The 26,576-nt window shown below is 27.6% G+C and overlaps 2 protein-coding genes and 1 long non-coding RNA gene across 3 annotated transcripts; 2 read left to right on the forward strand and 1 right to left on the reverse strand.

The window, feature by feature from the left end:
- Positions 1–4,120: 4,120 nt before the first annotated feature.
- LOC112286360 (uncharacterized) lies at positions 4,121–5,974 on the forward strand. The gene is made up of 3 exons (XM_024528171.3): positions 4,121–4,406; positions 5,055–5,097; positions 5,560–5,974. The coding sequence occupies exons 1-3, from the start codon at positions 4,167–4,169 to the stop codon at positions 5,700–5,702; spliced, it is 426 nt and encodes a 141-aa protein (XP_024383939.1). The 5' UTR covers positions 4,121–4,166; the 3' UTR covers positions 5,703–5,974.
- LOC112286362 (uncharacterized) lies at positions 5,966–8,421 on the forward strand. The gene is made up of 2 exons (XM_024528172.3): positions 5,966–6,150; positions 6,516–8,421. Exons 1-2 carry the CDS (start codon positions 5,966–5,968, stop codon positions 6,634–6,636), a joined length of 306 nt encoding a protein of 101 aa, XP_024383940.1. The 3' UTR covers positions 6,637–8,421.
- An 11,453-nt stretch (positions 8,422–19,874) lies between these two features.
- Positions 19,875–24,356, reverse strand: LOC141045796 (uncharacterized). Its single transcript, XR_012218224.2, has 6 exons — positions 22,863–24,356; positions 22,389–22,547; positions 22,106–22,214; positions 21,504–21,626; positions 21,100–21,273; positions 19,875–20,478 (listed from the first exon to the last, which is right to left on the reverse strand). It is a non-coding gene; the product is annotated as an uncharacterized LOC141045796 (long non-coding RNA).
- Positions 24,357–26,576: the final 2,220 nt, after the last annotated feature.

Consider the following 26,576-nt stretch of genomic DNA (forward strand, 5'->3'; position numbering starts at 1 on the left):
GGAGAAGAAATTGTATATTCTACAATTTTATTGCATTTTGCATTAGAAACTGAGGGATATATTTGTGTACCACTAGAAGGATATTTGAGAGTATAGAAGAAATGAAATGAAGTATTGATGCATTTATGTACAATCAAGGCTATGTTGTATGCAAACAATGCTCTCATACAGATTGCATTGATTGTAAGTATAACAAAGGAGAGGTTTTCTAAGATCATAATTATCATACTCACAAATAAAACAGTGCAAGTCATCTGATAGAATGTCTATTTGCATTGCATGCTCCATCATTTGCATAATAGTATTTAATGGCATTTGATTGTTCAAAATACTCTTTATAAGCATAAAACTTCTTTTTCTCTTTAAGGCAATCCATTTGCTTGCCGTTTGCAACTAGTCAGAAAAGAACTAACTTCATAATTGCTAGTCATAGGAATTCCACCAAAAAATGTTGTTGTTGCCTTATATGAGAGTGATGTTATTAGCAAAGTTATTGCTCAAACAATTTAAAATGAATAATAGAAATTATGTTGTATTGTACTTATTAGATGATCACATATTATATGCTGTATGGAAACTTTATAAGAAGCTAATTACAATTTTACTTATCATTATGATAAAGAGGATAAAGTTACTTGTTTAATTTTTACACATTTTGATTTTGTTTAATTTGCAAAAAGATACTACTTTTCCATTGCCATGGATTATACATATAAAAAAAATAGATTTAGAATGCCAATGTTATATGTTGTAGGAATGACAAGTTTTAATATCTCATTTACCATTGTCGTTGTTTTTTTCCAAGAAGAAACAAAATTCTTCTTTTGTTGGGCATTAACTCAATTTTAGCAAGTGTATGGAGAAATTCAACCCATTTTCATAGGTGTTGATAGAGATTTAGCATTGATAAATGCCATTGAATTAATATTTCTCACTTCAAATGTGTTACTTTGCATTTGGGATATTCAAAAAAATATGTTAGCAAATTTCCAAATATAATTTTCAAACAAGGTAGATTTAGGATGGTTTTCATTTCTTACAGATTGGACAATTGTGATTACTATATGTTCTTTGGAGCTTTTTGATTTGGAGTGGGCTAATCTTTACAACAAGTACATTCCAACTGTTGTTCATGTAGCTATTTAATATTTAAAGAATACTTAGATATCACATAAGTAGAAATTTTTTAAAGCTTGGACAAATAATCTACTTCACCTTGGAAGTGTTACTACATCACAAGTAGAAGGTCAACATTCAACATTAAAATCCTACTTGAAAGTCTCATCAAAGACTTTAGAAAAGTTCAAATTCTTCTTTTACTTTTTTGAAAATACAACAAGAGAATTGAAGACTCAAGAAAGTTTAGAACAAACCCATATTAGTCATCAATACAATATTGGTTTCTTCACCAATGTTATGAATTGTGTATCTTTACATGCTCTTAATCTTGTCCTTGAGTAATATAAACAAGCAAGAGTAGAAATTGATGAACTCAATTTCTTGTGCACAAGGACAATGACAAATATATTAAGTATACTATGTAAGCATTACATACAAATTTTATTGAGAATAGGAGATGTTTTGTTAATTAGTGATTTTCATCATCAATATTACTTAGTAAATACTTTTGACCAGTTTATTCTAATACCACCTATAATTTCATTCTCTTCTAAAAATTCACGTCTACTTTATGTTGCTATTAATCAAACTTTCAATGTTTTATCAATTCACAAACAAAAGAATCTATGTAAAAGATTAGTGTAGCTTTCATTAATAATTGTGTGATTGGAAAATCTGCAAGTGAGTTGTCCAAAGGGAAGACCACAAGGAGCAAGAAATAGAACTAGAAGTGACATGCATGTAGAAACATCAACACAATGATTTGCATCACAGTTCAAAACTATAGAAGCAAGAATAAGAAGGCACTTTTGCAGCAACTGCAAGTCAATGGAACATAATATCCTTACATGCCCTACAAGGACAAATTTTTACTCACAATTGTCTTTTTATATTTTACAAATAGAGTAGACTTCAATAATATGATAGCAAAACTATTTTGGAAAAATATTACATATAGTCATTTGAAAAATTATAGATGGTTATTAATTCAAGTAATATTAAATATCAATTTATTTCTTACTAACCAAGTAAAAATGATGTAATTAACTTCATTTTCTAATTAAAATTTATTAACATTTCAAAAAAATATGAAGATGCAAGTTTTATTTATGTGATATTCAAATTTTGTTTGAAGAAAAAGTTAAGTTTAAATGAGTTTGGCCATATAGAAATTATGACACATTGTAGGAGCCTCAAATATAGATTCAACAAAGGTAACACTACAAAAGACTTGTTTATAGCTCATCCACCACGAATATTGTTTATACTTGCTGATGTATGTAAAGGGTAGGCACTTACACCTATATTGACCCTTAAGAAATCATATACTCCTCTAAGAACTGCAAGCCTTTACAATGAATTATAAAATACACAACCATGTAGTCAAACCTGATGGCAGTGTATAATCTAGAACATTCATGTCATTATAGCAAAAATTCTAAAGCATAGAATAATTTGCATTGCTTATTTGCTACATTGCATGATTAATATACACTATAAAGAAGATACATTAATCACCTATTCTTCACAACTCTATAAAAAATTAAAAAAAATGTTTTACATTTTTGATTGCAATGGCCTATTCAAATGACTAATTAAGACACTACGTAGTAAGATCTTCCAATAAATGATAAAATTGAAGATTACAAAGTTGGAGTCAGATAGTGTATTATCTCAATTTTAGGGTGAATGGGTGGAAATACTAGTTTTGGTCTACCTTGCTTCGAAAGGACTACAAAAGAGTCATCCATCCAACTCCCTGTGAATGTGCTTCCACTTCTATGTACTGATGCTTGCGCTCCTAATGTCAATGCCAACATATCAACAATCATATAAAACAAAATTATCTCTTGTCCTTGTAGGAGCACAATTTATAGTTTCAGCCAACTACAACTGATCAATTCTTTCAAATTTGACAAAAAATCTTTGAATAACTATCAATAATTGTGCTAAACTAACGAGAACAAGAAACAGACCTAGATGCATAATAGATTCAATTGCAAAATTGCTTTGTACAAATGTTTGCACCAATGACAAAAAAACAAATGCTGACACATTTGGCAGAGCCATCTTGACAAAGAAAAGTCATTAAATTTATATTTGAGCATGTGCAAGTTTCAATTGTATTCTTCTTGTAACAGTCCTAGGTTTGGTAAATGTGTCAATTGTCATCGTGGACTCCAAGAACAAATTACCATCACATACAAAAAAACATCACAAAGAGAGGAGGGTTGCATGGTAGCAATACAGAGAGAGGACAAACATAGGGTAGTAATGCAAAGAAAGCAAAGGATTGTAGGGTAGCAATGTAAAGAGAGGGGGATTACAAGGAATTAACAGAATGTAAAGGCCAAGAAAGCGAAGTGGCTCTTCTTGTAAAGGAAAGAAAGACTAACCTTGTCCTCATTCCAACAAGGAGTAAGGCAGTGAGATAGATCTATAGCAAGTCCCTCCTTCATTTAACAAATAATTAGTGTTCTACAATTAAGGACTACTTCAGCTATTATTATAGATGGCCCCAATGAAGATTAGATTATCATGATTGTGGATGAATGTGCTTTCTTTTTATTGGTTCCAGATCTAGTGATAGAGAAATGAATCTAGAGGTAATTATTTTTTTCATGATTGTGATGATGGGTGGATTGCTTTAGTAAAAATATGGGTCGTTTTATCATTCCCAAATAAAAATATATATATATATATATATATATCATGTCCATAATTGTGGGTCTTGAAGTTCAACTCCAACCTTCTAACCAATTATATACTCACAGTTTCTTACTGTTCCAGAGTTTCGAATTCCCCATGTGCCACGTAGGAACATACGGGTCATATATCAATCAAACAAATCGACATGCTTATGTGTATATATATATATATATATATATTTGGTCTGGGCAGCCACGGGCAGATTAGAGCACAGAAGGGAAGGGCAGGGAAGGGAAACCCGAAGTGGCCTTGAAGGCCAGAAATGTGAGATTTAGGGTTTTGGTTTTCGGGAGTCCTAGTGTAGTCGTGTTGTTGTTGTGGTTGGAGAGGTTTTGGCGATGACGACGTCGAGCTCGTCCACGATGCTCCTGCTACGGCGGGCTATGGCAACTGCCGCCAAAAACGCTGGAGCTGCAACGACGGAGGTTGCGAAGGCGCCAGGCACAGGGAACCCGAAGAAGAAGAATTTGTTCGATGTAGCTAGGCTACTACCTGGCTGGGGTATCGGTCACAAAGTCGCGAAGTCGCATTGGAAGCCACATTCGTATTATAAGCTCTACGACGTTAAGTTGCGAAAGGTTAGTTGAAGGTCCCTCTTGAATTACTATGTCAGTACGGACGAAGCTGGAATTTGCAGCTGGATCGTTGTCGATTTTCTTTTTGTCTTTTTTCTTTACTAGCGTGCGGTGCTTTCTTTGGGCGCTATTCTTGATTTTGAATTTTTGAAGGAATTCGGAATTAGATTCGCAAGTCAAGTTGAAGAAAACGGTTCCTATGTTTCACATTGCTTCTGGTTAGTCTTTCGTGGATTGTATGTTTGTGTGGCGCTCCCAGTTTATGTTATTCAAAAGCGTTTTGAACCGCGTGGTGCACGAAGTAGAGGAGGGCACTTGAGTACGTGAGTATGCATGATAATGCAGCAAACAATACGCTATGCTTTTGAACACGGACTTTCACCCTTTAAATTAGAACGTTGAGCTATGACTACTTAAGTTGTAACAATCAGGGTAACCGATCGAGAAACAAAAAAATTACGGGTGTACAGATGGGCTAAGAAAGATTACGCTAAGAATGGCATGTTTTCGAGCGCTTTAGATCATTGATTGAGCAATCTTACAAATCCGTAAGGCGTCCTTCCCTCAATAACATACTGCAGGGTCTTTGAAGAGCATTTCTCCCCTTGTTGTTTGCGGCTCGAGCTAATGTGGAGTTTCCTTGGTGTGAAGGATGCCGGACATGGCGTCGCATGGGGAATTTATCATGAAGAAGGTAAGTGTTATCTCGTTCGTATCACTGTTCATTGGACGAAGGAGTTAAGTTAGCATGTGAAAGGTGACAACTTCTGTAGAACTGCTATTTAACTTCTACAATGAACTGTTCGGTAGTTTCAAACTTGTCCTCACGGTTATTGGATTTCGGAAATACATTGCATTAGTAGTTCTGTAGTGGTTTTGTTTATAATTGTATGCTATTCCGAGATTAAACCTAGTTTCATGCTCTAGTTAGGGATGGTGCTATGGTTGTGAAGTTCAAACATTTTATCAATCACCAGTTTTGGCTAATTAGAAATCCGACTTTCAGTTCAGTAGAGATCCGGCATCTGGTGTGCATCTTATGCTCCCGCCTTGACTTTTATCCTTTAGAATGCCGAAGTTTCAGTGAGCCTATTTAGTTCTTCAATCTGTTCTTCCTATGGCTAACTATAACGTCGTGTATTGTGTGTGTGTATAGGTGTAGAGGCAGGGAAGCTACAGAAGATTAGCGGAGCAAACAAACGTTGTTGGAAGTATGTAGCAGATGGACCAGAGCGAACTTGGCAATTTGTAGCTTCACAGAAGACTGTGGTACCCGACAAAGAGAAAATGGAGTCTTAGCTTAGCATCGTTTTATTTATTTTTTAAAACATTTTGAGTAGTATCACCTTACAGTTTTCCACGTATCCCTTGGCCATTCTCCATGTGGCGTCTTCATGAATTCTATGATGACAGCTGGATGGAGTAATCGCTCTGACAGCATGTGTTTACGGGAACATTCCACCCTGCCTTGAATTTCTTCCAGATCCTGGGCATGATAGGCTTTGATCTTAACAGAAGCATGTCTAACTGTTAGTGAAGCGTCTTGATAATCAACTTATGATATGCCTGTACACTTTGACGTTTCTCGACTAATCTCTGTTTTATATCGGTGTGCGATGGCACATGTAAGTGAGATTGTTCTGCAGAAGGCGCCGCTTCTGTTTGTCTGCCAAGGCCGAATGTGTGAATTTGGGGAAGTTGGTCACAGATTTGTAGGCGTACAATCTGGCATTCAATCGAATCCTATGTAATCATCACCTTAGTCGTGCTCCATTGCTGATCATTGCATCCAGTGATTCTGTCCACATTTTTTGCGTCAGTGACATTGAGACCCCGTGCAGAAGAGGTGGTAAACCAACTAAAGGAGTCTTTTGAGAAGAATTTGAAGTGCCTTTGTCAAAATTAAGGAAATCCTCGTCACTCAGTATAATCTACTTTCTAAATTACTTAGTTTTAAAATTGCTGTGGCGCTTCTGGGAATCCGAACTTTTACTAGATACATGTGCTGCAGTTCCGACGTCGAAGTGTCTCAAGATTACGGTAATTTGAAATTCTTACATACTTTTCTTGAGTCCTTGAAAGCTTTCTGATCCAGTGGTTTTCACCGCACAGTGACAAGGATTGCATGGCAGCAAAGAAGCTTCAAGTCAAGGGTTTTGCCCAGGTCACTGCGCCCAAGGTAATGAGCCATATTCTCCTGGATCGTGCACACTTGAACTGTGCCCCTGCCTAACCAACAATTCGTCCCAAGGAGCAAAGCAGAGCAGTGTGAAGGTGACAAACTTTTGTGGATCAAACAGGAATCCCCAGATTTAGAAACTGTTCACGAAAAGATATCTGAGAGGAAAAAAATGACCTGTACTTCAGCAAAACTTGAAATGCAGTGTCGGCCTGTGTATGAACTAAATCTCAGAGGATTAAGTGAACGGGTAGATTGTCACTCTCTGCTCTGCTCACACAGTACACACAAGACCACAGCCAAGCTCAGTGCTTGCTCATGAAATAGAGTGCATATAACTTGTGGAGGTTCAGATGTCTGGACCACAACTGATGATGTTGCTGGTCCCTTTCTATCACGCAACCTTCGTCCAGCCTCTTTGTGGCAAGTACTCTAGGAAAGCAATCCTTTGTACTCTCTTGAAGCAGACAACAGTATGCCCTCTCTTCCCTGATAAGAACCCTATTGATGCGAGGAATATGCAAATGTGTAGTGTGGCTGCTTTGATCACAATTGAGTCTTCTTAGCTGGGGATAGTATCATCAGTGCTCTAGTTCAACTGTAAGTGTCAGAATGAATAATGTGCTTGCTGCAGATTGGGATATATATATATATATATATATTTGAAAAGCTCACAGTTCCCTAGAAAGATGCACCTCAAGCTACACTTGCCGTCATTCTCCGCCTGCTCAGATGCCAACCTCCCACCTCTTTCACAGAATGCTGGCAGTCACCTTTGTGATCATTTAAGTGGAAACTTCAACGCAAGCTCCGAATGTCTGAGAGCTTTTGCCCAGTTCTATCAGATGTGGAAGATCTGTTGGAGATGGATTATAAAATAGAGGCATTATTAAATTTCATCGTTAAAAAAGGTTCAATTAATGATATGGTTGTGAATAAATAGGATATCCAGTTTATATCAAAATAGTATTGTATACTAACATCATCTTTGTTTATTGAGTTTTATTAAATTTTGGATACTTTGTTGTTCTTTTTCCAAATATGAATCAAGTCTAAAAACACTGTTGTATAAGTTAGTTCCCAAATGTAAAATCAGAACATAGGTTTGAGTCATTTAACTATAAAATTAATCACAAAATTTGTTTTGAACAAGAATTAATTCTCTACCAGGACTTCCTTTATTTTTATTTTTTATTTTTTTCTGTACAGAAAAATTAAAATGAAAAAAATATGAATTTTCTTGCTAAAAAACATAATGTAGATTTGTTTATAAATGTGACTGTAACATAATTAATACATGATTATTTAATTTTGAGACACTGCATATATTGGAATAAAATACATGTAAAGAGGTTTAATCAAATTATTATGCCCATTGCATACAAGTAATTTGAGAATATAAATCATGAAATGTAGTTCATGCATTCTTACTACAAATAAACTAGTTCAATTAGTTTTATAACATAAGAAAATATTTAATTTCTATTTTTTTTTTTGCTTATTTAAAAATAATACTATCTGATTTAAACTCATGCATGGAAAAAAATTATATTTAATAATATATAAAAACCTTGCTTTGTGGTGACATACATGAAGTTAATAAAATAAAGTTTCAAAATATTTAAAAAACTAAATTACATAACAAATATCTATAAAACTTGTAAAAACATATGATATAAATTATAATAAAAGTTAAAATTTTAAATTGATGATATCCAATCTAAAAAATCTATTTTAAAAATTATATTTTTAGTTAATTTAATAGTTTTAATTTCTATACTATATTATATTATATATAAACAGATTTTAATTTAATTTCTTTTCTTTCCTCATCATACATTTATAACCTAAATACCAAAGCATTAAAAAAATACTAAACATATAACTATATATTTTAAGAAATGTAAAAAATTATGTATAACAAAATACAAGATAAAAAAATCAAAATAATAATTTAATCATGAATTAAATAATTTTATTTTAATGAAAAAATACTCACACACACACACACATACATGTGTATATATATATATATATATATATATATGTATACATATATGATATGATTTTAGAGCGGAAATTAGCTAATATTATTGAAAAATATAGTTTTTAATAATAATATTTTAAAAATTTAAAATTTTAATTTTCTTCATGTAATACCTATGAATATCCAATAACAGATAGTATTATTTTTAAATTATTATATTAACTATATTATTTTTACAGGTTTCAAATTGAAAATTTTAAGTTACTTGATGTAAATATATAATAATAATAATAATAATAATAATATTTATAAGAAAAATAAAGATTGTATCAATGATAAATTCTAAAGCTCATGTCTTATAATCTAATTGATTTTTTCAAAAAAAATTATAGTCAATATGGTTAATTTTCAGTTAGTAAAATTATAGTCTAATTTTATACTTTATTAGATACAAAATATTGGTATTTAATTATATAAAAAAGTTTTAGGATAATTAAAAAAATACTTATTATTTCAGTAATTATTTATATTATAATATATTAATAGATATACATTTCAAAGAATAAGATGAAACTATGTTAATATACATATTTTATAATAATGACTTTTACTTATCATTTTTTATTTTTTATATTTTTAGTATTGAAACTAATAATTTTATTTATATAAGTTTTGAAATACATATTTAAAAAAAATATTATAATAAAAATAAATTTGTGAGACATAATTTAATTAATTTTAATTTAGAAATTAATTAAATTACTATCTACTTATATAAAAAATTGTGACTATCTATTTGTCTACAAAAATCACTAATTGGTTAAGGTTTTCAGTATTGTATATAATCACAAATTTAAATTATTTAAAATAAATTTTACTTCACCTTGAACCATTTTTTTTCTCCATTTTCAACCTTTATCTCTTGTCTCCTATATTTCTATCCTTCTCCTAATCTCCTATCAGAAATATATATATATATATATATATGTATATATATATATTTCTACTTAAATAAAAAATATTAGATAAAAGATAAATGAATGTGGGTTTAATAATATATTGTTGAGTAGCTTCATAGAATCTTTATAGACTTGAATTTGATTTTAGATGAAATAGGACCGGACTATCTCAAAAATCTAAGACCCTTTTAAACCACAACAACATAAATCCCACCACAACTTAAGATAGGTGACATTACAATAAAAGAAAATAGAATAGAACTAAACAAGAAGTTCTAAAACCAAACTTTATTAAGGAAAAGAGTCCAAAGCCATACTTGACCAAATGCCCAAATGGTCCTAGTCAATCTTATTTACTCTTTATCCAATCATCTTAGAACTTTTTAAAATGTTCTAAATGATGAATCCCATCTAAATAATCATCTTAAGGTCTTTTTAGAATATTCCATGGTGGATCATGTATAGTCCACTAATCAAGCCTCAAATATAGAAACTTCTATGAACTTCTTAAATATGGCTCTAACTATCTATTCTTATGCATCAACAGTACAAATATCTTATCTATACTCTACTATGGTTAATCTTCCTCCACTAATGCAAAACATCTTTATTTTACTTCCAATGGTATCTCCAAATTGTTTCTTAGCAATGAATGAAATTTTGTGCATGTTCCTACATTGCATCGTGGATAGAATAACCTTTCTAAAGGACTTTGTATTGAAGTTGTGGATATCCATTGTCACGATGAAGGTAGCATTGCTCCAAAATATTATCCACTTCATACTCTTCTTGATCATCAACTATAATTGGTAGTGGTGGTAGTTGGTATTGGTCCAAAAAGTATCTTGGCTTGATATGAAATTCCTTGAGTTGTAAAACATGAAAAATTGGATGGACCCAAATATATGGTAGAAGCTTGAGGCAATATATGACATCAAAAATCATTGCCAAAATGAAAAAAGGTCTAAGCCACCAAAGTACTAGTTAACGGATTTGGATTGCTATAGTAAGTAGCAAGTTGGTAGTAAAGAGTAATACTTGATTACCATCTTAAAAGGTCTTGTATTGCTGAAGGTTACTTGCATGCTGCTTCTATCAATTCTAAATAGTAAAGAGGTGGTGTTGTACCTCCTATAAGGTCATTGTAAGCCATTGTATGAATTCTTCCATTGTTGGATTATTGGTGTCAATGGCATGATAGAGAGTTGTTGAAATAATTGGATGTTGTCTAGTGTTAAAAAAGAATGGTAAATGACCAATACTTGCTTGAATACTATCATTGTAAGTTAATTCTAAGGGCATCAAATATTTATCTCAGTCATTATGATGAATTGCCACGAATGCATATAGCATATCTTCTAAGATCCAATTTATATATTCTATTTGTTCATCTATTTAGGAATCAAAGACCATAGACATGGTAAATTATATGCTTAGTAATTTAAATAAGTCATGCTAAAAACTTCCCATGAAGCATGGATCTGGATCTAAAATGATGACTTGAAGTAATTTATAGTAACAAAAGATAATGTCAAAGAAGATCCCTACAAGTGCTAGAGCATCAATATTTGAGCGCACCATAATCAAGTAAATTTGCTTCAAGAGTTGATCCACAAAGTCAACAACCATGATGGAATTGTGAGGCGTTTGTGAAAAATACATAATAAGATTCATAGTTATCTGCTCTCAATGTACCATAGGTAGTGGAATTGGCTACAATAGTCTAGAAAATGGTGCGTTGTGTACTTTATTATATTTGCATGACTTGTAGGAGCTCACAAAAGCTCAAACATCATAATCCAAACCTATCCAAAATCATATTCTAGAGATCCGTTTTAAAGTCTTCTCATGCCCTAGATATCTTTATATTGGAATTTCATGTCCCTCTTAAAGTATGCATGCCAGAAGTATAGCATTATCAGATACATAAATCTGTTTTTTGAAATAAAACAAGCCATCACTAAGATTTTAATCTTGATACTATATATCATTCATATTTAGTCAATTGCTAATTATCTTGAAATAAGCATCCCAATACATAGTTTCTTTTTATTCTGCTTCTTTGGTTAGGTTTTAAATGACACTATTTATGGTAGCAACTTTCGTTTTGTCTTCCAATTTGGCCTTCAAGTCTAGTCTTTGCAATAAATTATCTAACACAATATGTTATCATCCTTGCTTGTACTCAAGCTAAATGTCAAAAAATTAAAATTGTTCTTTTTAATAATGATGTTGTGATTTCATATTTTCTAAATACAAATTGTGTAGCAAAGATCAATGGTTAATCCAAACAATCACTAGCTACTCCAACAGATAGTATCACCACTTCTTCGTAGCATGTATAATCACTAATTGCTCTTGATCATGTGTAGAGTAATTTTGCTTTGCCCTTTTGAGCTTACATGATTTATACACTAGGGTTTAAAAGCACCTATCAAAGTCTTGTTGAAGAACTGCTCCAATAGCAAAGTCAGAAGTATTAATGTCAAGTGTATAAAGAAGATTGGAATCATATGATTGCAATAAAGATAATTACATATTTTTCCAAAAGGTCCCAAAACAATATGTTCATGTGACTCATGAAGGAGGCTGAAACATTGGTGAGGCCAAAAGATAAAATAAACTCTTCAAAATGTTCATAGCATGTACAAAATGTTGTCTTTGCTATATCCTCTTTGTGGTGTCAATAATCTTTACAAAGCATCAATCTCTATTGGCATTGGTTGTTATAGCATACTATTAGATAGTAGTATAAGACTTCATGCTATAGGTCATGCTCTATAATTTCTAAAATTTATAGCATCAAGCTTCTCTGCAATCTTAATTGCCTCTCCAAATGTTTGTGGATTCCTAAGTTCTACCTCTCGTTGGACCCCACGTTTCAAGCCTTATAAAAATTGATCCATCATCTCCACCTCTGAAATATTACTAATTTGGAGATATAAAAATTTGAATTAAGAGACATAATCTTGCACTAATGTGGATTGAGGAAGATTTATCAACTAATCGTGTGCTATCTTTTCTACATTAATAGACCAAAATTGATTCCAAATCTAGGTTTCAAACTCCTCATTACTACAAAATCCACCTTGGACTCTATAGCTTTGAAGTCGTTACCAAATGGTTGTCACATCTCTTAAATAATTGATTGCATACATAATTCTTTCAATGGTATTTGTCCCAAATAGTTTGACATATTGTCGCATGTTGAAGAACCATTGACATATATCTTCTTGCTTTGAAGTCTTAAAGTATGTATTAGACTTATTCAATTTCAGCCTAATAAATGTTGACTACCTTGTCTTAAAGGCTTCTATTTGTCCTTGTAGAGTAGCTAACTGGCCTAGGAGGTGTTGTATCTGAGCCTTAGTCCGGGATTACTTTGCTATATCTTCTATGCTTCAATTTCCTTATTAGACTCCACTATTATAATGCCTTCTCTCCATGTAGCTAACTTCTTAAGAGTAGCTCGTGGTAGCATCAATACAATATCCATCATGACCACAATAATTGATCTCGAACTACACTGTGGCTATCAACACGCTATCAAAGAATAATCTAATATTTACTTTGATACTAATGAAATCAAAATAAACTATCTCAAAAATTTAAAATCTTTATAAACTACAACAATATAAATTCTATCACAATGTAAGATAAAGCAAACTACAAAAAAAAAACAAACAAACAAACAAACAAACAAACAAACAAACAAACAACCAAACAAACAAACAAACAACCAAACAAACAAACAAACAAACAAAACAAAACAAAACAAAAAACAAAACAAAAAAAAGAATTAAACATGAAGTTATAAAATCAAACTTTATTAAGAAAAAGGATGAAAATTCATATCTGACGAGATGCCCAAATGGCCCTAGCTATTCCTATTTATACTTTGTCTAATTATTTTAGAACTTTCTAGAATATTCTTAGTAGTAGATCCTACCTAAATAACTGTCCTAAGCTCTTTCTAGAATATTCTATGGTAGATCCTACATAGTCCATTAACCTAGCTCCAATTCTAGAAACTTTTATAAACTTCTCAAATATTACTCTAATTATCTATCTTTATGCATCAACAATATGAATATCTTATTTATACCTTATTATATTACACAATTTTATCATTGATTAATAGATTAATAATTTGGTAAAGAAATTAGATACAAGTCACACATATTAGCGACTTATATCAAAAATTAGCTATATACATGCATAAAAAAACTTGCCTTGTAAATTAAACATGTGTTGGAGGCCCTATAGAAACGTAGCTTCTAATTAGATAATATATATGGATAGAAGAGTAAAGCCTTCTTCATTCTTGTCAATATCTTTTTTGTTTTTAGTCTTATTTCTAGAATCTCAACTCTACTTATCTTTGGCAAAGCCATTGTAATTCTAATGTATTATTATCTTTGAGTAAATATCTATTCTTTTCAAGTTACCTAAGATTGTATTGAAGATTTTTTTATTTGTAATTATTATCCTTAATACTCTCTTATTTCACATTCTTATTTCTAATCTTTGTCTTGAGTGCTTGTGTGCTTGAGTGCTTATGTGCTTGATTTATTCAATTGGAATAAAAAAATTTATCAATTTGATAATATATATATTATTTATCTATATATATATATATATATATATATATATTATTTAAGATCTATTATTATTTGAAATGATTAGCATATGATAGTACAATTGTCATAAATTTAAAAAATTAAAATACTAAAGTAAGTTTTAGAAGTTTTAAAATTATTTTCTTTATATGTTTATTTTTTTGAAATGAATAACATTAATTTGGATAATTTTATCTATTGTGTTGTTGTTTTTTTTGTTTTTTTTTAATTTATTTTATTTTTATTTTTAAACACATCTCTTATCTAATCTGTATATAAATTTGGATTTTTTTAATAAAATTTTCTAAAATATATATATATTTAAGATAAATAGTATTGTGTTTATTCATCATTTTATAATTTTTAGAAGGTATAAATTATTATGAAAACCTCATTTTCAATTTAAAAAAAAAAAAAAAAAAAAAAAAAAATGAAAAGTAAATCTTTTATAGATTCCAATATTGTTTGTTAACTTTTATATGATACATTTTCATTGCAATAATATCTCTACTATATTCAAATATCAATAACTTAAGGTTATTGCAACAATTACATAATCAATTAACTTGCTAAATGGGGTTCTTTTAGTATATATATATATATATATATATATCTTTTAGATTTTTTTGGTATACACAATGTTTTTTTTTACTGTGTGTGGTTCTGATAGTTGTTGTACCTTACATTCATTTATGTATTGATAGTATTACAATGTGACTATTTCATATATATATATATATATATATATATTTATTTATTTAAAATAAAACATTAAAACTGTCATTAAAACATTTAAACTTTTTGTGTGATTTTGGTTTTCTTCTGAGATTGGTACATGCCTAAATAATTTCTTTGATATTTTTATTTTCAGAGCATAAAATACTCTTTGTAATGGTTCTCATGTAATAATTAATTACATGAAAATTCATCAAGTTCTTTTTTATTTTGTAATTAATTAACGTTCTATCCTATTTTCATATTTCTTCATTAATTAAAAAACCTTATGTAATGGTTATTTCACGATAGTAATCAAATAGAAGGTAGTTGAAGCAAACAATTATCAATATTTTTATTAATTTCAATAAAAAATAATAACATAAAAATATATATAATTTTCGTTTAAAATCCGCTTACCATCTATATTTTTACCAATGTAATGAAGTATGAAGATTTGTAGATATAGCGGTTTTTATCATTTGAAGTATTAAATTTTCAATTCTTCAGCATCACAAGGGATCTTGAACAAATGAAAGGAACTAATTTTTTTTAATTAATTAAAAAAAAATTCAGAAATACAAATTTTGCAATCAGCATTTTTAAAAGATGACTTTGTAATTAAAATTCACTTCAGTTAATACTGCGTTAGTACAATAACGCCATTTTAAAATACATATATACTGTGTGTTTTTATAATAATCAATTTATTAATATTTTATTTGATTCTTCAGTCAAATTTAATATAAATTTATTTTTATATAGAATAATGAAACATACTTAAATAAAAACTTATTGCAATACTTGCATAACATGTAGAAATTTCGTGCCTGTTTTTATTATAATACATATGTTAGATTACTTATGTTTTATTTTAATTTAAATTAATATTGAAGCTTTCTTTTTCATTTACTTAATGAATTTTTAGAACGTACTTTATTAATTTATTACAAGGTAACACATATCATCTTTTTTGTAGGTATACTAATTTAAGTATAAGAAATTGATTTATTATTTTAAGCTAATATTATTTGTAAGATCTTTATTAAACACTTTCTAAGATTGATTTATAATCCAATATATAATTAAAATATACTAAAAAAATATTTTGTATTTATGTTATTTACTTTAAGTAAATCAACCTGAATACGTTTTTTTAAAAGATTAATAATCAAGACCATATGTTAGAACCAAATTTTTATACAATTATTATGAAACTTCATAAATATTTTATATTCTGCTCATAATTGTATTCTAATTTTTTTTATTTTGAAAAGGTGTGATGAAAAATAATTTTATAATATAAAAATTAAGTTTTTTATTATTCATTTAATTTTATTTAATATAATACCTTGGTCTACACCGATTATAAGAATATAAAATATTTTTCAGTAAAAATACACCAAAGTTTTGACAATTTAAACAAAGTATATGGTAATTTTTTTACCTTTAATATGTACAGTAATCAAAAACCATTTTTTTTTTTAAACTCGACACTAATCTGTAATCTTCTTATTTGGCTTTTTAAAATATATTATATACTGAATCAATGTAGTTTTTATTTTTGTTGTTGAAGACTTTTAAATAATAAAGAGTAATTATTTTAAAAATTCAGCATTTATGGTTTAACTCATTTGGGTATTATAATTTCTACTAACTCAAATAAGAATATTTGTTTTAGTTATTTAAAAAAAAAAAAAAAAAACATAAATTAGTATTTTAAATATCCTTTTAGCATTAAAATATTTTTTTAATTCAAATATTTATTATTTATAACATTTAAAAGCTTCATATATATATATATATATAATGTTTTAGAAGAGCCCCACTTAAAATGAAGCCAAATTTTATTTCATAATGATACTAATATTTAAATATTAACTTCAAATTGTAATAAGTAAAAACTATAATTTTATCACTTATTTATTGAATATAACATATCTCATTGTTGTACTTTATAGTTTTTACAATATATTTAATTTTTAGTTTAAAAAATTATAATCATATTATAATTATTTTATAAATATATAAAAAGACTAATACATTAGTTTTATAAAGTAAATCACTTGTATGCTACAAAAAAAATGTTTTTTAAAATATCAAAGTAAGATAAAATAATTTATATATATATATATATATATATATATATATTATAAGGATTTACAAAACCTCATTCAAAAACTATACTTATGCAAAATTTTATTAAAATTATAATATTATATAAAATTCTGTTATTTCTAAAATTTCAATAATTATAAAATATTTATACCTAATTTCTCTTAAAAGAAATTATTTTTCCACATAATAGTAGACTTTATGTGTGTGTTTTAAGTAATTGTAATAAATAAATCCTATATAAGAAACATATATGAACATCATTTTTTTCTTAAATTTGTTATGAAATAATTCATAAATTCATTGTGTTCTGCATATTTGAATTTAGTCATAGACATGTGATACATCTTAGCTGTCAAAAGAATCACAGCCACAATATAAAAAAAAATAGTATCTTTAGCTTATCAAAAAAGTCAGAGATAAGACAATAACTACAATCATAGTATATCATCGACATAGATTTAATAATACTTACATTATAGTACTAGATTTAATAATAGAGATAAATACACAAAACAAGAAATTGGTGACCTTTTTTTTGTAGATTATATTTTTAGAATATGAAAAGTTATCAAGAACGTATTTTAATATTAATTTATAGAATTTTTTAATACTTTTATAATAATTTTTATATTATTTTAAATATATAATATATATATATATAGATATGTATATATGTATAAAATTTCAAAATGCATGTTTATGTTTTTTCTAAGAAGTTTCTATAAGAAAATATAAATATAATTCATATATTTTTTAATCGTGTAAATTTTTTTTAATATTTTAATCAAGCTACTTATTTTATATAAATAAAAAAGAATGTTGAATAGATTCATGTTTTCACTCAATCAACCCACTTAGGATGAATAATATGATAATCATGATGAATGTGGTTGGTTTTTGAATGTTGAGGATCCAATAGTAGTGAAATGAATCTAGTAGATATTTTTATTTATTTATTTTTATGATTGTTACAATGAGTGGATCAATTTAGCAAAAGCTTGGATCTATTTAAAATTCTCCTAAATAATACATATTAATTTGAACTATCTAATTTTTTATGCTTTTATTTATTATTTAGATTTTACATAACGTCCTTGTATATGTTAAAACAAGAAAATTATTAGATGTTACAAAGATCTATCACAATAGTCATATAATTTTTTTGATGGTTATTTCATTTATTTTATAAAAATAATATTTAATCTAAGAGTAATTTTTTTTATCTTTAAGTTATTAAAATACATGGTGTAGCTCTAAAGTTTGATATACAATCATCATCCAATTCACACCTAAATTATAAGAATCCATAGTCACATAACATAGTATATTATCAAATTTATTATTTGAAAATAAAAAATTAAAATATTAATAAATTTTATGTATAAATAATAAAAATATAATTACAAAATCTTTTATATATTAAAAGTAGAATAAAATTAATAATTTATTATTTTATATAAGAATAATAAGATTTTGAAGAAAGTTTAGATTAAGTGTATATATATATATATATATATATATATATATATATATTGTATTATTTGATTATTTATAAATAAATTATATAGAAAGGGTAAAAATAAAGTGTATTATTATAGAGTATTGGTTTACAAAATAGATCAAATTCAAATTTTATTACTAAAATATATATATTTTTTAATGTGAACAAAACATATTTTATACTAATTTTGAATTTAAAGAAAATAAATAGAATCAGATAAAAAATCAGAATAATAATTGAATTTTAAAAAATAAATAAATAAATTAGAATTTACATTTGAAAAAATATATATTTAGTATAAAAGATTAAAAATTAAAAAATAAATTAATAAATTTATTTTTATTATTTTAATGTACCAAGATTTTTACTTTAAAAAAAATTATCATAAGAATTTTATATTTCATATTTAATTTTTTTATTAGTTGTTGTAAATTTTTTCTAGCCACATGCATTGTATCTTTGTTCATTGTGCAAATAAAAAATCTACAACTAATATTATATATTATAAAATGTTCTATTAACAAGAAATGATTCAATAGCTAAATGACTCTAACAATCATTTAGTTTGCTAAATGAGTTTATTTTAAAATTATTAGAATAAGATAAATTATTATGAGATCCATATAGGTTCACATTAACATTAATTGTAAATCAATGTGCAATTTCATGCTTATAAGTGATACCTCCAATGTCATTTGCTATTAAAGACATGAATTTTAGAAAACTAAAAGATCAATATACTCTTGTGTCACTTGAAATGACTAAAGAATCACTCAAAGATAATATAATATTAAACTAGAATGGCTATTACTAAAGATAAGAAGATTAAAAAGTCTTAAAACATGACTAAGAATTAGAAAGGTATTGACAAGAGTGAAGAAGACTTCACTCTTGCCTCCATATATATTATCTACCTAGTAGCTACGTAGTGACATTCTATAGGACCACTAACATGTGCCCAATTTACAAAGACACATACCTTAAATTACAAGGGAAGTTTCATATATGCCTGCTACATTGTTAGCTTGTACTACAAGCTATCTATACATGTAATACATGGCTAATTTTTTTGCTAAGTTTGTAACCTACCAATCAACTATAAATATGTATTGAATCAAATACACATCTATAAAGCTTCTAAGAAGCTTCTCCATAAGATAGTATTAAATCTACCTATATTTATATTTTATTTAGTATTTCTTATTGAGGTAAATATATATATCTATGATATTTATGCAATACAACTTATTATTTGTAACAAATAACATGCACAATAATACTATTGTACCAAAGAATATTTTTGTATGTAATCTATTTTTTTAGGTTGAGTAAACAAAAAGGATTTAGATTTGATCATGCTTCCTAATACTTTGCAAAGTATATCTTAGGTATTAGTGACTGTATAGAATTTTTAATTAATCACAACATAACAATACAAATCCAAAGTTCAAATTTGGTCTTAAAATCATACAATGCAAAAAATTTAGAAGCATTGATAGATTATGTTTCTACTAGCAAACAATGTTGTATGTGACGATGATGAAGCTATGATATATGGAGCAAAGTTCTTCAACTTTGTTCTCTTGCCAAGTATGCCACCTTATAGATTGGTGTTGAAAGTAGGTGTTCTAGTAATACTATTGCACAATCTTAATGCATCAAGAAACTTCTACAATAGCACATGTATTATCATTGTCTATCTTGGTCAAAGATTAATTATTGCTAAGTTCCTTAGTTGGGCTTATAAAGCTAGGAGAATAAATATTCTACAAATTACAACTACATTACAAGGAAATAGTTATCCTTTGACATTTATGTGACGTCAATTCTTAATTCAATTAACCTTTGTAATAACAATCAACAAAGCGCATAGACAAACTATAGGTACAATTTGCATGCACCTTTATAACTTTGTATTTATCCATGGTCAATTTTATATTGTTCTTTCTTGAGCCATAGACGTTGGAGATATCTTTGTTTGTTGAGCAAATAAAAAATCTACAACAATATATATATATATATATATATATATATAAAAAAACTTTTCTTTAGTCTTAAATAGTTTTAAAAACATTCAAGTGAAAAAAATAGTAAGCAAAAATTTATAATTGAATAAATAACTAATCGCTACATGTACAAAATTTCTAAATAGAAATGAGAAAGTAATTTGAAGTAGAAAGAAAATAATTGTTGCACAATGGCTTGAGAAAAAACAATTGCAATATCCATAGAATTTGAGTTAGTCTATAAGTTTTAGAAGAAAATTTTATATTAAGATTTTTAAAGCATACAATAAAATATGATTACATGTGCATATATATATATATATATATACTTTTTCACTTGTATGTACACTTAAATTATTTTTAGCTTACATATAAATGGGAATATTTGATTACTAAGAACTAATTCAATATAATGATTCAAATAACTGAATTATCAAAGTGTGACTTTCTATGTACTTTTGAGTTGTCAACAACTGATTACCAACAGTAAACTGATTCTATCCTTAAAATCACACAAATCAATAGTACCAAGAATTACTAATATACTTCAATAATTATCCTCTGATGACAAGTATGGTAATTTTAGGTTTATTCTGTATAAATGATAAGTCACCTGTGAAAAGTCAATTCTTAGGCAACATATTGTGATGAAGCCAGCACATCAGTTATCAAGTGTCTCCCTTTAAATGAGGACATTCTTGCATACTCAAAGATTCTTGTGACATCAACCCCCTCATAATTAATCATCTCCAGCATCATACATTATTCAATAATAACAGGGATTATTCTGTAGAAAATCATTCACAAATATTGAAAAAAAGTTACTTCTGTGTGATTAAACACACAATGTTACACAGCCACAGAACATGCTTACTATCATTATTCACACACACACATTCACACACACAGATAGAAATACATATATATATATATATATATATATACATATTAACATATTTCATGAATTGCAGTTTTTCAACATCTACAAATGTTAGGGTTAGAGCCAACTTCCCTGACCAGGTATGAGTGAATTGGGGAAGTAACTTAGTAGTAATAGTAGTATTGGGGGCAGCCATTGATGGGGTCCAATCATGGCTTGGGAAGTTGTCTCAAAGCTGGACTCCATTACTCCCCTTGAATCTGGGGCAAGTGATTGAGGGTCATGGATGAGTTAATCAATTAATTAATTATCTAATTAAGCAGTCAATGAATGGGGCAAAATGGGCTGAAGGGAATGGGGGTTGACCATGACTGAGACCAGTCAATCACATGAGAAAATGGGTCCATGTCAAAGGGTGTTTGTTATGGGACCATTGCCCTACCAGAGTGAGTCCATTCCTCCAACTGGACTTGACATTGATTGGATATATACTTCTGACTTCTTCTCTTTCCCTTTTTTTATTTTAAAAAATTAAATTCAATACGGTGCTCTAGGAAAATCGATATATCTGTTGGAAACTAGATGAGTTGACTAAATTGTTTACCAATTTGTAATTTTGATTGAAAGTGTAAAAGAAAATTACCCAAATCCACTTTGCTTTAGCTAAAGAACATGCTGCAAAAGAAAAACATGACTTTATCCAAATAAACAGCAAATCATTGTTGATGAATATACTCACACTAATTGAACTTTAGCTGTGTTGAAAATTATAGTGATTTTTTTCTTTCCCATAGAATAAAATAATTAATTGCCCTTAATATTCCAATCATTGATGTGATTGAGAATCTCTGTCAAAAGCTTCATGTATATTTATAGATGTAATGCCAAATACCAAGCAATCATGTATAGTAATCACATTACCACAATCAAAAATCACTCTTCTGAAAAACAAAAATATGGTAATACTGTATAATATTTCATCAATTTTCTATTAAAAATTTCACTCAAATGAACACTCTTACTTTTACTGTCTGAGATATAAAAAGTCAGTTTTCACTCTCCACATTTATTTGCAACAATAATTTCATGAAGCACAGGTCATTAAATCATGCACAACTGACTATATTTCTGTTGCAAATTCATGTTGAATTTCAAATTTTGCACTGAACCATTTACACATCCTGCAAAACCAAACATCAAATAATAAAACAATCAAATCGTCTAATAAACACCACCATCAAGACATAATACTGAAACACACATTGAATATGTACTGAACCTCTTGTTATGCATTTTGAAAGTTTGTAATTCCCAAAACATAACAATAATAATAATAATTATAATAGAAAACTCAACCCAAAATAATCTAACACCTCCAACAAGCCATACCTTTCTCTGCTCTTTGAAACACACAAACACATCAAATGACTTCAAATCTTTTCAAAAAAGACAAAATTGAAGCTCCAAAGGAAAATAGGTTGGGAAGAAGATCATACCATATCCATCACATGTTGCAATGGGGTCTTCAGTTTCAATACAAGAGAATTTATTTATCACCAGCTTTTAGGTTTAGTTTTGGTTTGACCTTGACAAGTGGGTCTTTGCAACAACAGTCAAAACCACACACCATTGACTTTGCCTTTGTCTTCTTCGTCATCTTTGTCTTTGTTAATATATATAGCCAGCGATTTGTGTTTACTATTTCTGTTCCTATTTAAAGACACTCCTTATCCTCATGGGAATCGAATCTGAAGGGGGTTGAAACTTGTGAGTGGATGAGTGTGGAAGTTGTGTGAGTCAATGGTGCACATGGTGGTGATACATTGAGTATTACACAAGGAAGGAAGGCAATGAAGATAACTGCAAGGAAGAAGACAAAGGCGAAGAATGGCAACAAGGGGTTGAAATTCTTGAGCTGCTGCGTTTCACTGCTGCTTTTGCATTTGCTTCTGCTCTTGATTTCTGTACGAATATTAGCTACTGTAAGCCTGCAATCATCAAATCTCATGGATTAAAAATGCACCCAATAGTAGGAGAATTAGTGTCCAATGATTTACTGTCAATTATTTGATACTTTGTGTGTTCAGAGTCTTAAACTGCCTTTTTTTTTTTTTTGGGTTAAATCAGAGAAATTGGACACGAGTAACTAGCTACAGAGGTAAACAATTAAAAGTAATTTAGAACCTTCACATTTTCGTTTTTTTGGTTTTGGATATATTTTTATTTTTTATTTTTGATTTAATATCATTAAAAATATTGGATTTGAAATTTAAGTGTATGAATTTTAAACATAATCTAAGGCTATATCTTGAAACAGTAATGACTATTATGTTATGAGTATGAATAAGAAAAATCTACATGATCTGAATTTGTAAAATGAAATTTGATCATTTTTTACCACAAAATAATTTTAAAATACTTTGTAAATAAATAAATCAACATACGAAAATTTCCTAGATATAAAAATGAATTTGTATATAAATATATATATTGTTTCTTTAGTTTCTTAGACTAGTTATAATATATTTTTAGAGATTATTAGTTGTTAAATATAGCATAAATGTATTAACTGGAATATGGTTATAAGTTTAAAAACTTCAATATTTCTCTATAAAACATTTGGCAGCTTTTAAGGTGTATTACAAAGGATTAAAGACAAAGAAATATTTTAAAAAAATATCAAAGAGAGAATTTATATTTCATATATTATCTTTGTGGAAAAGAAATAAAAATAAAGAAACAAAAAATGTTACACCAATTACAAATTGATTATATAAACTAAAGACAATATTAAATATAATTATATTAAAAGTATAACTTTATACATGGCATTGTTTTATACAAATATCATATATACTGCATTATAATACAACATTAGTTAATTATTCTTAAGGCTTTAAAGGTGTTTGTGTAAAGATTTAAATACTTGATACCAATGCAAGTTTTTGAATTTTAACTTGTGTTGATTGTATTTGAAACTAAAAGAAGAAGAAAAAAATAACAATACAAAAAACTATAATAAATTATTTTGATACTAATATATGCAATCGAACAACAATTTTTTTGTTAAAAATCAGTGAAAGGCAAGTGGAGCATATTTAAAATAAAAATAAATGTAAATAAGTTAAAAAAATGATTACATTGATTACTTCAAATAATTAAAAATATAATAAAGAAAATAAAGTTTGTATATACCAATCTATCTATCTCTATCTACATTGGTTATTATAATGATGAATAAAAATACTTAATAAGGATATTTGAAACAAAAAATATTATTTCCATATATATATATAATAATTATGTGATTTATTCTGTATTTTTAATGAAAAACACTTATGTACTGAAAATTTTCTATATATATATATATATATATATAATATTTTAAATTTTTTATGCAATAAACTTGTCTTTAAGATAGCTCTGATTTATATGTATAAAAAATAATTTTAATTTGTATCTTTTAGAAAATATAGTACTAAAAATTTGTATTTATTTTACACAATCTCAAAACTTTTTCAAAAAATGATTGAACTTATCTGAGATGTAGTGTGGCATTAAAAAATTTAAGATAAATAAGTGCTACTAGTAATATTAGGCATTAAAAAAACGTTCAGTACTTTGAAAACTATGTATCCTAGTAAATTGATAAACTGTGTAGAAATAAGTTTTGGACATAAATAAAACCAGAACAATTAGAAGCAATGAATGGTCAGAACACTCTAAATTTTATACGAATGACAATGCAAAATAAGTGGATTAGAAAATAAATCTAATAATATTAAGAGAAAGTTTATTAAAAACATAGTGGATATTGATTTGAAAAGGACACTTACATGAATAAATATACATGGTAAAAACATAATAACGTTAATATTTTTTAAAGCTATATAATAATAATAATAATACAAAATTGGTGACATCATTTCATAAAAACTTTCATAAAGCCTACTGAATATAAAATTCCATCAAAATCATTGAGCAGTGTGATTTTTTTCCACTTCTATTAATACAATGACGTACAAATTTTGAAGAACGATTCCCAATATTTTGAGATATCAAGAATTTTATATAATATTAATAATACTTTATTACCATAGTTTATAAAATCATCTACAAAATATAACTCATGAAAAAGAATGCGTGGAAATTGGAACTAGAACTGGGACTTAGAAGGTATTTATCAATGTATGTATTATTACCTAAATCATTCAATAAAGATAAATTTTAGTTAATAATCCAGCTACTACTAGAGCTTGTGAATTTGATAACAGAAGCAAATATGAACACCTCAAAGTAAAAGACATGTAATATTTGGAAAAATATGCAATTTATCATAAAATGGTATTGGCATTGCACTTGCTCAAATATGTATTGAGGGATTTATAAATAATTTTTTTATATTATATATATATATGCATTGAATTTACTTAATTGAAGTATACATAAAAACATGTTATTACTATGGTATGAATAAAGTTGTATCATATTTTTTTATTCAGAATTTAATTTAATTTATATCTGTGAGTTATAAAATATGTGATATTTAGTAGGTTTTATGCATACAAATATGTTCAATAAAAATACCATATAATAAATTAATAGTTAAAAAATTTAAAGATCATTAATTGAGAGTTAAATATGTCACTTTATCCGCCTTTTTTAGATTACACTTATTTGAGTAAGAAGAAGATTTATTGGCTAAAATTAATTTTATGATCTCTACACAATAGATTTATTTTAAAAAATGTAGATAGGATTCTTTAAACTCAACTATTTAAGTACAATTAAACATTAAAATTGACTTGAGTATTATGTAGAAGCTAGGTTAGTAGAGCCTTTTTTTATGATTTGTTAGAGATAAAGCATCATCAAGCTGCATAAACACTGATGGGTAAAATTTAATGCATATGCTATATGTAAAATATGTATTTTAAAGTAAAGTTCTAAATATAAAAGGGTGCTAAAACATATAATTTGATTGATGTTGTTAAAAGTGTTATAGTTGTTATACTTGTGATTTCTACTTCTTTGTGAGGAATGAGATAATTATATTTATGTAAAAATATATTAAAAAATAGTAATAAAATATATTTTCAATACCTTAGCTATATTAGGTGATTAAGAAAAGCCATTAAATTTTTATAAATATTAAATAACAAAGTGCTGACAGTATGGAGTTTAATTAGGTTAGAAAACAATCTGGTGTC

This window comes from Physcomitrium patens, chromosome 9, assembly GCF_059467195.1.
Source record: "Physcomitrium patens ecotype Gransden chromosome 9, ASM5946719v1, whole genome shotgun sequence".
In the NCBI taxonomy this organism is placed as follows: domain Eukaryota; kingdom Viridiplantae; phylum Streptophyta; class Bryopsida; order Funariales; family Funariaceae; genus Physcomitrium; species Physcomitrium patens.